Source organism: Kryptolebias marmoratus, linkage group LG17, assembly GCF_001649575.2.
Source record: "Kryptolebias marmoratus isolate JLee-2015 linkage group LG17, ASM164957v2, whole genome shotgun sequence".
Classification (NCBI taxonomy): domain Eukaryota; kingdom Metazoa; phylum Chordata; class Actinopteri; order Cyprinodontiformes; family Rivulidae; genus Kryptolebias; species Kryptolebias marmoratus.
In genome coordinates, this window is record NC_051446.1 from 20,850,871 (window position 1) to 20,866,412 (window position 15,542).

Consider the following 15,542-nt stretch of genomic DNA (forward strand, 5'->3'; position numbering starts at 1 on the left):
ATCCCCCTGGATTTACAGCTATAAAGAATTTCCCATTCAAGTTGGCTGCAACAGCTAATCAACCTTAGCCAATACAAAAATGGGTAAAACTCAGTCAGTTTTACAGATACGGAGCTAATATTTAGCGGCATAGTATCTGAGAGTCATCCCCTCCCATCACTTCTCCACATAAGATGATCTTAGTCTAAAACTCTGGTGTGAAAGGCGGCGGGTGATGTTTATTCCTTTTAATTTGATGACTTATTTGAGATTAAGTGTATCTAAAAAGTAAAATACATGATGCCATACTATTTCTCAAACATGAGTCCTTTCCCTGATCTTCTCTAGACTGTAAAAGAAATACAGCAGGATAAATTCCGACTTGTTTTATATCTGCAGATATTAAACCACGGTTCTTGGATCATTAGGTTTCAGACACAATATCCAAGACTTTTTTGTGTGCGTGCATTTATTAGAGCCGCCACAGGAGGGCGCTGTAAACTATTTCTGTAAAGGCACGCCTCGATTTGATGCTCAAATACGCAGTTTTACTCAAATCAGATACTGAAAGTGATTTCTACATAATTTTCTTTAAATGAATTATCCTCCACAGTCTCATGCAGAAGTGATACAAAATGGTTTTATCACCCCGTGAGTCAAAGAAATGTATGAGTTGGTTTTTGTGTGAATCACTCCAACCTCCTGCAGTAACTTGGGAAAACACAGATTTTTTTTAAGCCTGTGGGAGGAACAGTTTAGCTGTGACATTTAAAGTTTAAGCCACAGTTTTATTTTGCCAAATGCTCACCATTTGCGAAACTTTATTTATTTATTTCACAAAACAGCCACCAGAACCATTCGATTTGTGAAAACTTGAAGCCGCTGTGAGATATAGACACGTCTGGGTTTGCTTTTTTTTTTCTTTTGTTTGTCTGTGTTGTGCAGCTGGCACCACGTATATCTTCGGCCGTGATGGAGGCATGGTGGTTTATACGTGGCCCCCCAACGAACGCCCGAGCACCAGGGCGGACCGACTCGCCCTCGGCTTCAGCACCCAGCAGAAACACGCCGTCCTGCTCCGAGTGGACAGCGCCTCGGGTCTGGGAGACTACCTGCAGCTCCAAGTAGTAAGTCCACGATAAAGCCACACGTGCTCCAGCTCTGTCTGAGTCATTTATCCACGTCGCTCGCCCACGAAGGAACACAGATTCACTCAATCGCTGCTTCATTGACCAGACTTTCATCACTCAACCCAATGAATCGGTCCAGCTGTAACATCGTCAAATGTGGGTAAAACCCTAAGGGACATTTAAGGAAACTTACAGTACATACAGTAGAAACAACTCTTAGAAAAGTCAGTGACTGTGCTGAGCTGGGGAAAAAAACTAACTTTTTTAATCAATTTGTTGCATCCTCTGTAATTAAAATTAATATTCCAATTTATATAATTTTATAGATGCCTGAAAAATATTCCCCTTCATAAAAAAACATTCAGAATAAGCTTGTTATGTCTGGTTTGTGTTCAGCTCTCCTGCATGCTTGCATTACTTGGTTTAATTGGTTCATTAATTGCGTTACTTCTTCCAGCCGCAGTGCTCGGTGTTTTATCCTTCGTATTTGCTCATTATGGGGGAAAAACAGGAACAAACAAAGCATCAGAGCTCCATTCAGTCATGTGTTCGCGTTCGAGTTATTTGACAGACTCATTAATCAGCTGCGTTTCAGCGAGCTCTCGCGTGTTTCTCAGTCACAACAGGCACATTTATTTATTGGCAATTACTGAAAATGTTGCACAAATAGGGACTTGACAAGGGACAGGCATTCTCACAGGCTAAAACTGTCCTCACTATTCATAATCACATTTTAGGAATATCTAGCATAGAACAAAGTTGGCCTCAGTACACAACTTCTTTACACCCTCAGTCAGTGTTCGCATTCTGTAATATATATTTTTATTACTAATTTATTTCCTCTATTAGCTCGAAAAGAATGTTACAGTTTAGAAATCTGAGGGCATCAAGTAATATTTGAACAAATGTTTGTCTAACAAATCTCTGCATTTCATCATTACTGGTTGGAAACCTCTTCTGAATAACTCGGCGTGCGGCGAATTATTTCACTTTAGTGTTAATGAACCCGATCTACGCCGTTCAGCAAACTAAAAGTGACGTGAGCTGAAAGGGCGACGCGTACAGTTAGCCCGCTGATACTAAAGAATTGTTTAAAATAAGAAGGGCTGAGTGGCCTGAGACTGGGTCACTCCAAAGAAAAGTTGAAGAAACATCCGACACAACGGCGAAGGTGCAACAACTCGATGTGGGGTGATGCAAGCAGCATCCTTTCATCGCTGTTGAGTCCCAGGAGGACCGTCGTATATTGTCGCTGTATTTTTGCGTGGGCATTTTCGAGTTGGCTGGTCCGTGAGTGTTTGTCGAATGGGTCAAACGGTCCTCAGCCTGAAAAAGTTTGCGAAACGCTGCTCTAAGCGTTAAGCTAGCTTGTAAGATCTCCTCGTGTCTAATGGTTATTTCAAAGTTTGACCAAAACGGCTCATTTCTCATGATCTTAGTCTAAAACTCTGGCATGAGAGGCAGCGGATGATATGTATTCCTTCAAGGAGCGCTAGGCTTTTAATAGAAGATAAGGTTTTAGCCATATGTTAATGTGCTTTAACACTATAATTCACATTCAGCAGACTGGGAACAAGGTGAGGTTCAGCGTTTCACCCAAAGACACTGAAATATGTGGGGTGGGAGAGCGTTTCACTGAGAGTTCTTCAAATGGAGGGAAAGCCGCCCAACATGGAAACTGAAAAACCTGCATATTTTGTCTGCGTTTTAAGTGGATTACGAGGGAAACGCCGTATGTTTTTTTTTTGTTGATGAAACGCCGTCGTCTGTCTCCTCCTCAGGACAAGGGCAACATTAGAGTGGTGTTCAATGTTGGCACCGACGATATCAACATCGAGGAGAGCTCCAAGTTTGTCAATGACGGGAAGTACCACATAGTTCGGTTCACCCGAAGTGGTGGCAATGCAACCCTCCAACTGGATGATCTGCCGGTCATAGAGCGGTACCCCTCAGGTAGGCCCTGCCCCACCCGTGTAACCCCACCCCACTGACTCATGCCGGCGCCGCCCGTTCTGAGGCGGCGCCAACTACACCTCAGTCCAAATCCAGCCACCTCCCCCTGACTGATGAAATTAAATACTGTTCTTCCCATGTTTATTTCAACACTGACGCCGAGAAATATACAGTAACTGCAACTTTGTTATTTTTATGTTATTGTGTTTGCAATGAAATATGTTTGATCTGACGTGAAACGTGACTTTTTAAACCATAAAATGAGGTAGCGATTACAATAGCCATGTATAGCAGTCAGCTGTATTATGCCAGGCCTGTTAAATAGTGTTAAAGGTAATTTTCTGTAAATAGTCAATTCAGGTGTTAGTTATTTTTCTCACATAAAAGAAAATAATAATAGTTGGTGCAATTTTGGACAAATAATAATTTAAAAACATATGTTGAGATAAATGTTTAACTAGAGAGAGGAAAAAAAAATAAGAAAAAAAAGTGTACCATGTTGAATATAGTTTCTGTTTTTACACATTTGTTTGTTTTATATTTAAAAGTGGTAAACGCAGGTAGCTAAAACTGATAAATGGTAGTTGTTGTGAGGTGTGTGTGAGGGTTCTTCCTGTATGTAACTCTAAACTCAGAATGTGACAGCTGTAACATTATTTCCCTGTGCTCTTGCAGATGTTAACCCCTGAAATGTTTTTTTTAAATTAAGCCCAATGAACAGAGAGTAAGAGTCCGCTCACTGGGAACGTAGTCAATGCAACTTCTCTCCTCGTGGAAAAAAAAGAAAAAAAACAACAACAACTTCACCTGAACGCAGCCACATGCAAACAATGAGCAGACCATTACTTTCTTTTCATTGCTGTTCTTTGTGTATCCAGCTCCTGTACCACGTATGGATGTGCGTAATTACTACTGTGTTTTCATCTCTAAATTAAAGGCAACAATGATAACGAGCGCCTGGCCCTCGCCAGACAGCGAATCCCCTATCGGCTCGGTCGAGTAGTTGACGAATGGCTACTCGACAAAGGTAAAAACCCTGATTAAAATTCCTTAAAACTTTGAGCTTAAAATACAACTTGAAGACAGTTGATTATATTGTGCACCATCAACTAACATTAAAAAATCTAAATCCATAACTAAGTAATTAAAAGTTGGGCAGCTGTAGTGTGTAATACTGTGTAAACTCTAGTGCCTGTGAACGTATCTTGTTAGTGTGTATCTGATAATATCAGGTTAAAGGGACGATGGAGAGATTTAAATGTGAATAAATCAGAAAATAGAAAAAGTACTGATAAAAGATGCTTTATTACGTCTGGTAAATTAATTTTATCATCAAATTGTAAATAATAAAGCATTTATTAAAGATTATACATTTATTTATATTGAAAAAAATTGTAATCTAATTAAAGTACATGCAAAGTATTGTGACATGTAAAAAAATATGTAAATTTGAACTAAAAGAGCAATGATTTTTGAAAAAATATGTAAAAGTTTTCCTCCTAAACTTCAATAGAGCTGCTTAAATTAGCCTCTAGTCCCTTTAACAGTGAGCAGTGCTAGAGCTTATAACCAGTGCATGCTTTGTAGGGCTGTGACAACAGTTTTCTACATCTCTGTCTCTCTGTCTGCCTGTCTGTTGCTCCTTCAGATAAAATGTTGTGCTGCACAGCCATCACCATAGCAACCATCTGTCAGCCCTGTCTTCCCAGGGCCCTCTGACTCCTCTTATCCGCTGCCTCCTTCTTCTTCTTCTTCTTCTCCTCCTTTATTTCGGTTCTCTCCCTCTTCATCCTCAGCCTCCTCTCCCACTCTTATCTCCCTCAGTCTCCTCCACGGTTCTCCACAGCTTCGATTTGCTCTGCCATGCTTAATCTATCCCATCCTCTCACCGTGCATTAGGGGGGTGGATTGTGTAACACTCAAACACTCTTGTGTGTGTGTGTGTGTGTGTGTGACCGCTGGCATGTGTGTGTGTTTGTCCACTTTTCTCTGTGCGGGGTGCTTGGTGTGTGTGTGTGTGTCCGTGTAGGCCGCCAGCTGACCATCTTCAACAGCCAGACGACGGTGCGCGTGGGCGGAGGCGAAAAGGGCGCGCCCATGTTCCAGGGGCAGCTGTCTGGCCTCTATTACAACGGCCTCCGCATCCTCAACATGGCCGCAGAGGGCCACCCGCACATCAGGGTGGAGGGCAGCGCGCGGCTGGTCGGCGACATGCCGTCCTCCTCCATCACCCCGCAGTCCAGCGCCGCCGCCGGGGGCAACCGCTCCGACTCCGCCCCCTCCATCAGCGACATCACGACCACCACAGCCACAAACAGGAAGCAGGGCGAGACGTCAAAGGTTGGTGCCGCTGCGGTTTAAACCGGAATCCGCTGCTACGTGTGGTCAAACGATACTCTCCAGATTTCTCAAACACATAAATCTTATCACTACACCGAAATCATCCCTCAGCGTCACAACAGATAATTAAAAAGTGTTAATTTGTTCTGATAACTTTCTCTCTGAGCTCAATAAGAGGATTAGTCGGCACACAGCTCATTTATGAAAGGCTAAGATATGTCAGGGGGAGAAGAATTGTTTTTTTTGCCTCTGTAAGTGGCAAGACGAGTTTATTCATGTGTTCATATGCCGAGGCGATTTGAAGTGTTTCACGAAACGCTTTGCTTATGTTAAATAAGAAGCACAGTGTGAGACATTACACACTGTGGGTGTAAAATATGAGTTGAAATTAATGCTGATGATTGCTCAAAATCCAATCATACACAGGGAAGAATTAAAAAGTATATTTTTAATCATTTCAATGTTATAACTACATGGGTAGCCTCTAGTTTGCTGTTAGACTCCAACATCATCAGTTATTATTGATCTTTATGTAAAGGAGGTAAGTAAAAATCTAAAAGAGTCGCCCCCGTTAGGCAGAGGAAAATCTGTTCGATGCTAATTTAGTGTTAGAGTTTAAATCTAGTCCAGGTAACCAACACAAGTATGTGACAAACCGTGATGTGGAAGAGTTTTATAATCAGTAATAATCTTTTGTTGTAAACACAATACACGGTAAGACTCGTGCTGCCTGTAAGTAGCATCATGATAGCAGAGCGTGGACTTTAAAGTGGCAGCTAAAAGCCTTTTCAATAATAAGATGACCTGATTGTGAAAAAAAATCCCTGCTTTAGCTTTTATTTTTAAACTAATGTTTGAATTTGATTCAAATTTATGGCAGGACTCAGATTCAGAACCCTGAAAATTACTTCTATCTGGATGGTTGAGATGAGTTTCATTGATGAGGTTGTTGGAAATTAGCAATAAAAAAAATCACAAACGTAAGATATATGTATGTAAAATATGTAGAAAAATATGTTATAAAACAATTCGGTGTGCAAAAGTACCATCTGAATGTTACCAAAGTCGTAATAAATCTTTTACGAAATCGAAACTTGTTCCTATAATAACACATCCATTAAACAATACTTGGAATTAAATGTGGCACCATATTTGTTAATTAATAGTTAATAGTGCTGCAATCTTTCTATAAATAGGCTGAACCAGGTCCTGTTAGACAAAAACAACGAAACAGATTGAAAAACACGCAGCCGTAAAACAAACTCAGCTGTTTTTTTTGTTGTTTTTATTGCCCTGTTTGCAGGATTTTCTTCTTCTTCTTCTGTAACACATCCGCTTAAACGAATCAGGCGGCAAATTCCCAACTAAGTGGTCCCTCCCTGCAACTACAGTACGATAAATGTCTGCCCTAATGGAGGACCTAATAGCTTTTACATAAGAAGTATTTCAGTAAACGGATGAAAATGGGACAATACAAAGGCATCGTTGTTATTGAGGCGTAATTACAGACAATCCTGCTGCAGAGCTGAAGGAAATTTACGTTTTCAGAAGCTACATTTTTCTTTTTTCTCGTCCTCGGCTGTTCAGATCACTACAGAGGTGTTGTCAGGCTCTTTGTGGGCGTCTGTCTGTGCTGCAGTTCTTCTGTGTTATAAAACTGCCGCACTGAAAAGATATTTCTTCTTCTTTCTCTCTCTTTTTTTTTTATCTCTCCGTCTCGCGATACAAGTTGCCATGGAAATAGCGAGCCCCGCTACCCGCAGCTTGCGCTCTCTCTCTCCCATCCAGACTCCCACAGAGAGTCGTTCCTCTGTGTATAAACCACCAGCTGTTCCAAACGTAAATAATAGAACACTGATAGCTGTGAGCTAAGCCTCGGGCATCAATAATGGATACGTGAGCTGGATGGATGCTGCTGCAGAGTGACACCGCCGTCGCAGGGGCTTCTTTTCCACACCTCGCCTCGCAGTAGATTTCCCCGCTAAGCGACCCGCCCACGCTCTCCTGACGCTCCGATGTCAAAAGTTGAACCCGACGCGCGTGGCGTGGAAACCAGAACTGGGTCAGACCCGCTCAACGCACCGCAGGAAGCTCCACATAAGTCACGTCACAGCCGTCAGCTCGCGGGTTCTGTTTGTCTCGTTTTGAGAAGACGCTGCAGCTTCTCTGTTGAGGCTCCCGTGTGTTGCCTGGCAACCAACCTGGCCTTAACCAGCGCACACATAAAGCGGAGATAAAATCCGATTGCACACACACAAACACTCAGGTAGATTGAGAACAATAGGCCTGAATTGCAGCACATTGCATCACAGGAGGGGCAGTGAGCGACTTCTTACAGAGTCCAAATAATTGAGCAATTTAAGCTCTGGTGTGTGTGGAAGTGGATCTGCTTAAATCGCCAGTGGGTTTTAGTCGTTCCATGAGGGCTTTTTGTACAGAGAGAGTGCTGCCTCCTGACATCCACAGTGAGTTAATTTTTGTGTGTGTGTGTGTGTGCGCATGTCGAAAAGTGGAAGGTATTAATAATGCATGGCAGCTGAGCATCAGCAAGGAAAAGAGAAGGAGAGGTTGTGTGAGTGTTTATGCTGGAGGCGCGCTCTGAGTCACGGAGCTTGGGTTTGATGCTCGGGCGTCTGTCTGTGCGTGTGTGTCTGTGCGCAGATCGGATTGTGTGTGTTTGATGCAAAGATTGACAGGGGAAACTTGTGGCACAGAGGGGGCACCCGATTGGCCATCAGCAACCAGCTGACACCTTCGCAAGCCCTTTGAATCTTCGTTTTACATTCGCAGCCTCCTTTCCGCTGTTGTTCTCTTGCTTTTTTTATTGCATCTCACTCTTCATCTTCTGAATCTCACCGCTCGCTTTATTCTTTCTCTTTCCCAGCCTCCATATCTTTCCATATTTACTCGCTACCCCCTCCTCCTCCACCTCCTCCTCGTGTCCTGTCCTCCCTCCCTCCCTCCCTCCCTCCCTGTCTGTGGTTGAGCTCCAGTGATAGGCTGTTAATGCAGGCGTTGTATGAGTCTATCTCACCATCTGCAGTAGTGGAGCTAGCTCCTCTCCTCTCTCGTCGGGATCTCTTCATCCGCCTTACAACTTCATCCTGGGTTTTTTTTTCTTTTGCAGATCTGCTCTAATAGAAGTAGACCAATGAGGCGTGTTTGGGCTGGTATAGAGCTTGCGTGTGTGCGTGCGTGAGTGGTTTTCAGTTGTGAAAGTATCAGGCAAGCTGTTGAATCTTCTGCAGGAGTGTGTGAGGACACAGAGCAGGTACTATGTGTGAGCTAGGCAGTCAGGGAGGCATGGACGGCCGCTGGCACTGTTCGGCTACTCAGGTAGAGATTTCACTCTTTAAGCATGCTGATTTATTTATTTATTTATGTCTGTTTCCTCTTGTATCTCATTCTACCCTCACTATCGTAGACAGCGCGTGTCTATCATTATGCCAGCATGCTCTGTGAATGAAAAGTTGGACAGAATGGGGTTGAGACCGAGGCGCGGAAGTCTCCTGGGTTTTACGTTTTTCTTGCTCACCCCTTCAACTTCTGCAAGGCTCTGATGCGGTTCTGCCCGCGTTTGGCGTGTTCCTGGTTTTTCCTCGCGCTCGCTTCGGCGGATCGATACTCCAATTAGCACCTTCCTGTCTGAATAGGGGCGGTCAGCTGATTACGTGATGTCACGAATCAAAGGAGGGACCTCGTAGGTTTTTACTGCTTGGGTTTTGTTTTAGCTGGGAATCAGGATTCCAAACAGGTGCTTTGGATGGTCAAGCGCGGTGGTTTAACATTGATCGGTGGCAGATGTCATAGGCAATGTGTTTCCCACTGGCTGACTGGTTCGTGTGTTATTTGGATCCTGGCAAAGGCACAGAGGTTTATTGACTGGATGGATGCCAGCGGCTAAGCTCACCCTTGCAGCATTTGACAGCCCAGTGGGCAGAACTGATTGGAAAGGCAGCGGAGGGAAGAGACAAAGTCAAGCATCAACGACCTAATGCATGTTTCAGGCCGTCCTGAACCACATTAGACTTGTTAGGGGTAGCATCCTGGCCTTACAGGGCCAGGGCAGGCGATTTCAGGCGAGCCGCTTTCTGACTGCATGTGCAATCTGTGCCCCTGCAAAGACAAGGTGCCGAGAAAACAATTAGCTTTTTTTTTTTTTTTTTGTAATTTTTCAGCTGAGACATCATCGCCCAATCAGTCCTTTGATTAGGCTCCAATTTTCCGTCAATTTGGGTGTGATCTGCCTCCGGAGCCCTTCTCTTTCTGCAACTCTGCTGCTCTCTACCCCTCTCCTTTATTCACTGGGTTACTAACATCCACTGCAATGCATCACAATTCAATTTTAATTTCATGGAGCACCCAGTGTGGTTAAAATGCATACACACGCTCACTCACACACACACACACACGTGCACACAATTAAATCTCTCATGCCAAAGCGTCAAGGCAGGCGATGTTTAACAGTAGTTCATGAATATGCGGCGCGCATTAACGCCGTGTTAGGCAAAGGCAGCAGCACTTTGAAGCCCTCCTTCTGGTCGGTCGTCTCTTTTTCTCCACCTAAAACTCCTTTTTATCCATCCATCTATATTTTAGCAACTCCCTCTTTTCTCTCCTCTCCCCACACGCTCTGGCAGGAATAGCAAATCAATGCACAGGTCCCCAATGAGGGTGCACACTCCCTGTTTCTTTTTCTTTTTTTTTCTTTATTCCCCATCATTTTTAACAGCCTGAACTTAAGAGTTGCCATGGCAACAGGAGGTGCAGGGATGGAGAGGAAAAAAGGCGCCTTTTTCATTGAGAGGGGACAAGACAGAGAGGAAGAGCTGCTGTTAAGATACCCGTTGGTAGAATGTGGATGTCGGGAGCTCGTGTAGAGGTGCTGAATACAATTACTAATTGCTGTGCTTTGTGTTTTATTTTTATCCACGCGCTGCACATTCCAACATCAGATGAAGCAGGGAGATGAAAACGGTTTGAGAAAATACGAGGAGGGAGGGTTAAAAGAGTAGGAGATGACTGGTAGTTCTCTTGGGGTTTCAAACAGGATTCATAGTTATTTGCCTCCCTTCCCTTTTCTTCTTCTCTTCTCTTCTCGGAGCGATCGCTTTTGGCCGCCAGCCATTGCTGGGGGCCAAAGCGATCATGGCAAACTGGGTGACGAGTGGGCGATGGATTGATGCTGTGTGCTCACACATGTAGAAAACAAACGGAAGGGGTGTGGAGCACAGGTTGAGTGCCTTCATATACTGTGTATATTTAATTGAAATCTTTTTTTTTGTCCCCCCCCCCCAACAGTCGGCGGACGACCTGCTGGTGGCGTCGGCTGAGTGTCCAAGCGACGATGAAGACATCGACCCCTGTGACCTCAGCTCAGGTGAGACTCATCCTTTTGTGTCGCATCCATTTTTCAGCTTGTTTTTCACGTGTTCTTCGTGTTTGCGTCGCTCAGTTTTCTTCCCCTTTGGTCACTTGCTGTTATGAATTTTTCATTTCCACTTCGGTTGCTGCCTCCAGGCGCCACCTCTTATCTTCATGCTTTTCTTTGCTTTTTGCCCCCCCGCCCTTAACCTTTCTCTTATCCTTTGTTGTTCATCTTTTAATCTTACAATATTTAAGAGGGATGCACCAATATCACGTTTTTCTTTTCAAATTGAGTTCAAGTACTTACATTTGAGTACTTGAGTACTAATAAAGGCCATCACACGTCTTACAGTTAATACAGCCTCTTATTACAGATTTAATCCGTTTTAATGGGTGTTGTGTGTGTTCAAAATTCCTGTTTGAAACACATTTTAAAAAATAAGAGACTAAAATAACTTGTTCCATAAAACACCGCCTGAAAAAAACCCATTTAACGGTCATCATCACAGTCATTTTCAGCACAACAGAGGCACTATCCTTACCCAGTAACATTTCTAAAACCCGTAATATAAACAATATTAGGGAAGCAATAAAGCAACGGACCGAGTTTCTGTCACTCACTCTTTTAAAAGACATCCACTGTCACAGTCACTGTTTTGACGCATTAGCCTAGCATTAGCTTAGCACCTTCCTCGGGGATCCTGCTGCTCATTAAGCAGCTCGTTAGGCAGCTTTTCAGGTTAATCAGTGACCCATAGTGGACCACGATAACTACGGTCAGTTTTTATCATATCCACTCTCCCGACATCGTCCCCTCTCCTCAGAATGGTGCAGATTGATGGCGGCAGCCGTTCCAGTAGAGTCGGCCTGCTGAACAGCTCACCTGCTCAGGTTTATCGAGTCATTAACTCTCTTATCGCTCTCATTGTTTCAATAATATCTTTTTTCACCTCGGTGATGGTGATGGAGGCCTTCAACTTCCTTCCAGGGGCTGAGCAGGGAGGTAATCAGGAAACTCGGGCTCAGATCAGTATATTCCCTCTTCTGCTCAGCCGTTCACTTTTAAATATCTCCACTTCTTCTTCTTCTGGTGTTTTTTGCCAGCTAGCAAACAAAAATATGGTGCATTACCACCACCAGCTGATCGAGACTGTAGATCAGGACAGTCAACTCAGAAAAAATGTAAAAAAAATAACAAAAAAACTACCTTTACATGGCTGACATTGCTCCTCCTCTACTGAGAGATCAACGTCACGCTGCCATAAAGATGTATCTGTACTCTGGTATCAAAACACTTTTCTGAGTATGGGTACACGCAATCAGTATTGGACACATACCCGATCCTAGTATTGGTATCCGTGCATCCCTAGTATTTCTTATTTTGCATTATTTATTTTCCTCACCGCCTTTTTTTTCTTCATCAGATCACAAACAAAGAAATGAAAATTATTGCACCGACAGTCATTTCATTTGATGTCAACTACCGCAACCGTCACCACCTGCATTCATCATGAAGTGTCAGAAATAATATAATAAGTACCTTTGCTCTGGCCCTCCGCTCAGCGCTGACATGCAATCCATAATCAGATGATATGTAAACAACTTTGGCTCTAAGCTGCAGATTACATCTGCCATCGTGCCATTATGCAAAATGCTTATTCAATAATTCATCATGATGATGCATTATGTCTTCTTGCTCTCCACCCACCACCATCGCATGTAGTTCATATTAATAATGTATGAAGAGATCATTTTCCTCACCTCTTCCTCCCCACCTGCAGCCGGCCCTCCTCTGCCAGACGTCAAGTACCCGGGTCCGTCCGAGGTGGTGCGGGAGAGCAGCAGCACCACGGGCATGGTGGTGGGCATCGTGGCGGCCGCCGCCCTCTGCATCCTCATCCTCCTCTACGCCATGTACAAGTACCGCAACCGCGACGAAGGCTCCTACCACGTGGACGAGAGCCGCAACTACATCAGCAACTCGGCCACGCAGCCCAACGGCAGCGCCAAGGACAAGCCGCTGGGCATCGCCAAGATCTCTAAGAACAAAAAGAACAAAGACAAGGAGTATTATGTCTGAGGCGGAACGTCCCCGGGACACAGACACTTACATCTTTATATATAACGGTATATGTACATAAATAGATATATTCTCCAAGAAAAAAAGTCATACACAGGGACATAGACTTGATGATTTTAATGTTTACTCCCCCAATAATCACACCTGCACACATGCTGGCAAGCACAAACAAACACAAACAAGCACACACACACACGCACACACATTTAAACATCCACATACAGACACGCCTAAGGGCCCGGGCCCTTACTGTGTACAGTATTTACCAATGAGCAAAGCCTCAAACAGAGGCTTGTTTTATGAGCATAAACACCATTCCAAATGATTTAGAAAGCACCAGTTCATCTTCCAGCTATGGACCATGACGGGGCCAGACCAGACACTTTTCTGCCACAGCCGGACCTCTGGACTGAGCGAGGTCGAGGGGGACTTTTAAGCGAAGCACATGGCAGGCCGAGTGGGCCGAGTGAGAGGCAGCACGCGAGAACAAAGATGATGTAAAAGCACCAAGTGTCTCTTCCAAGCGTCTTGGCCTTCCTCCCTGTTAGCGGACGGGGCTTGACGAAGCACAGAGGATGGCGAGGAGGCGAGCACACCAGTGGTTCGAGCCGAGCCCCGAGCAACAGCACAGGAATTCATTGTGTAGCCATAGAGACGGCGAGTCATGAGCGAAACGGGCACAGACGGTGCCGGTGCCGCGTAACAGACGAGCTGTGGTCGTCACGTCGCAGGGCTGACGTTTTTAACGGCGCCCTGTAAATCACAAAGGTGAAATCGGAGGGGAGACTGAGAGGTGTTTTCCTGGACAGGATACTTGAGACTTCAGATGCTACCTACAGACACCAGTGGTGTCCCACACACAAACACACAAACACACACACACATGCAGAGTTAAAGTTAAACACCCACAATATCTTCGTGACTGACTCTGAAGACTATCCGAGAAGACGGAGGTGAAAATGATCACTATGATAATTGTTATGACAATGATAATGATGAATATCGAGAACCTTTGGGCAGTTCAGACTCTGGGGGATTTGAGGGAGGGGGGGCATCTTATTGCACGTGAATTATCTTACTCCGTGTGATTTATACTGCGTAAAAAAAAAAAAGAACAACTCCAGATAACACCACCATCGTTACCTTTTTGGCTTGAAGTAAACACACACACACACACATGCTCCGAAAGGGTTTTATTTCATTTTTTTTATTCTTTCGACAACGTTTTTGTTTTTGTTTTTTTCCCCAACAACGATTTAAATCTTCAGAAATCAACTCTCGGTTCGAATCTTTGAAAGTGTGACCATCTCGAGTGTGCTGCATGCCTGAGTCTCTGAGCTGTGCTGTGGAGTGGTGGTGTGTCCGGGTTTTTTCCTCTTGTCGGCGGGGGGGGTCGCAGGTCGCAGCGTAACACCTGGATATGTGTGCCTAACCACAGGTGAAGTCCTGCTTTCTATTCTGATGTCCTATAGGCCGCGCCCACCACACCTGCTCCAACCAACCACCTTTTATAGAAAAACGAAAAAAAAACAGCTGAGGAAAAGAAAGTAAATGTTACCATGTGTTGCTAATAGATAGAAAAATCCAACTCTTGATGCCATCAGCTAAACGACAACTTGAGTTGCTTTACTTTTATGCTCTCTTTCTCTTTGCCTTCATTCTGCCGATCGACTGATTAATCAACCCCTCCCGACGCACCCGGACGGATTTCTTCTTCAGTGTAATCCTTTCTTTCGAAGTGTGCGAGCCCTCTACAGCTCATGAACTGTAGCCCCCCCACCCATGAACTAATAAATAATACAAACAGTGCCATGACTTGAGCAAGCCCCTCCAGTTCTTCCAACAGTGTAACTAACCAGGCGGATGCATGCAAATATGGACCGGGGCGAGGAAGAACCTAAAACTGACTGTGAGACGTGTGAGATTTCAGTGTATCGTCAAAATTAACATGTTCCCATTATTCTATCATCCCAAACTGGCCTTTTGGAACCTCCTTCCCCCCCCCCCTTTTTCTCTTCTTGTTCTCTGGGTTCATCCACGTCTCTCTCTTCCCCCCCCTCCTTCTATCTCTGTTGTGTTAAAACAAAAGGAGGCATCTCAACCGATGGGATTCCACATTTAGGTGTTTCATTAACCATGTTTATTTTCTATATGTACAATTTTTCTACAGTATTTTACTTTTATTTTTATTGTTACGGTTCTTTGATGAACATAAAGTGGAAATTTATTATAAAAAAAAAATAGTTTTGAAGATTAATGAGTAAATAAAATATTACCCAAGTGAGCCTACGGGGTGTGTTTGTTCGGCTTTCCCTCGTGATCGCTTCAACCGCAGCCACGAAAGTAAAAAAAAAAAAAAACACTGTCAAAATTAAGACGGAGTGGTCGTGATTTGCATAAAGCTTCAGAGCGTGTCTTGAAGGAGAGACTCCTGACAGAGAGCTGCAACTGAAGATTGATACCAGTTTCATATGTTTGCGTTGAGAAAACGGCTGCAGTCAGTTCTGGGGAAAAATCAGGCTCCTTTGATTATATTTGATGTGAATAAACTATATATGACTCATATAATAACTTGGTATTAAATGTTATATAATGTTCAACTGTTAAAGGCAAAAGGGTGACAATGTTTGTGCCCGTGTCTGTATTGATCATTTGTTTGATGTGTTAGGAAAATATCTCATGAAACAGGCTGG

The 15,542-nt window shown here is 43.9% G+C and overlaps 1 protein-coding gene across 17 annotated transcripts in view; it reads left to right on the forward strand.

The window, feature by feature from the left end:
• Positions 1-15,134, forward strand: part of nrxn1a (neurexin 1a) — a 68,773-nt gene extending 53,639 nt beyond the window's left edge. For 10 of the 17 annotated variants that reach the window (XM_037980751.1, XM_017436221.1, XM_037980754.1 and 7 more), the window contains 6 exons: positions 925-1,106; positions 2,891-3,062; positions 4,000-4,089; positions 5,092-5,402; positions 10,704-10,782; positions 12,551-15,134. In XM_037980751.1, coding sequence (XP_037836679.1) covers positions 925-1,106; positions 2,891-3,062; positions 4,000-4,089; positions 5,092-5,402; positions 10,704-10,782; positions 12,551-12,849 — 1,133 coding nt within the window. In that variant the 3' untranslated portion in view covers positions 12,850-15,134. The remainder of the gene's footprint in view (positions 1-924; positions 1,107-2,890; positions 3,063-3,999; positions 4,090-5,091; positions 5,403-10,703; positions 10,783-12,550) is intronic. The other 7 variants (XM_037980757.1, XM_017436259.1, XM_025010423.1 and 4 more) reach the window with 1 other exon arrangement.
• The last annotated feature ends 408 nt before the right edge of the window (positions 15,135-15,542 follow it).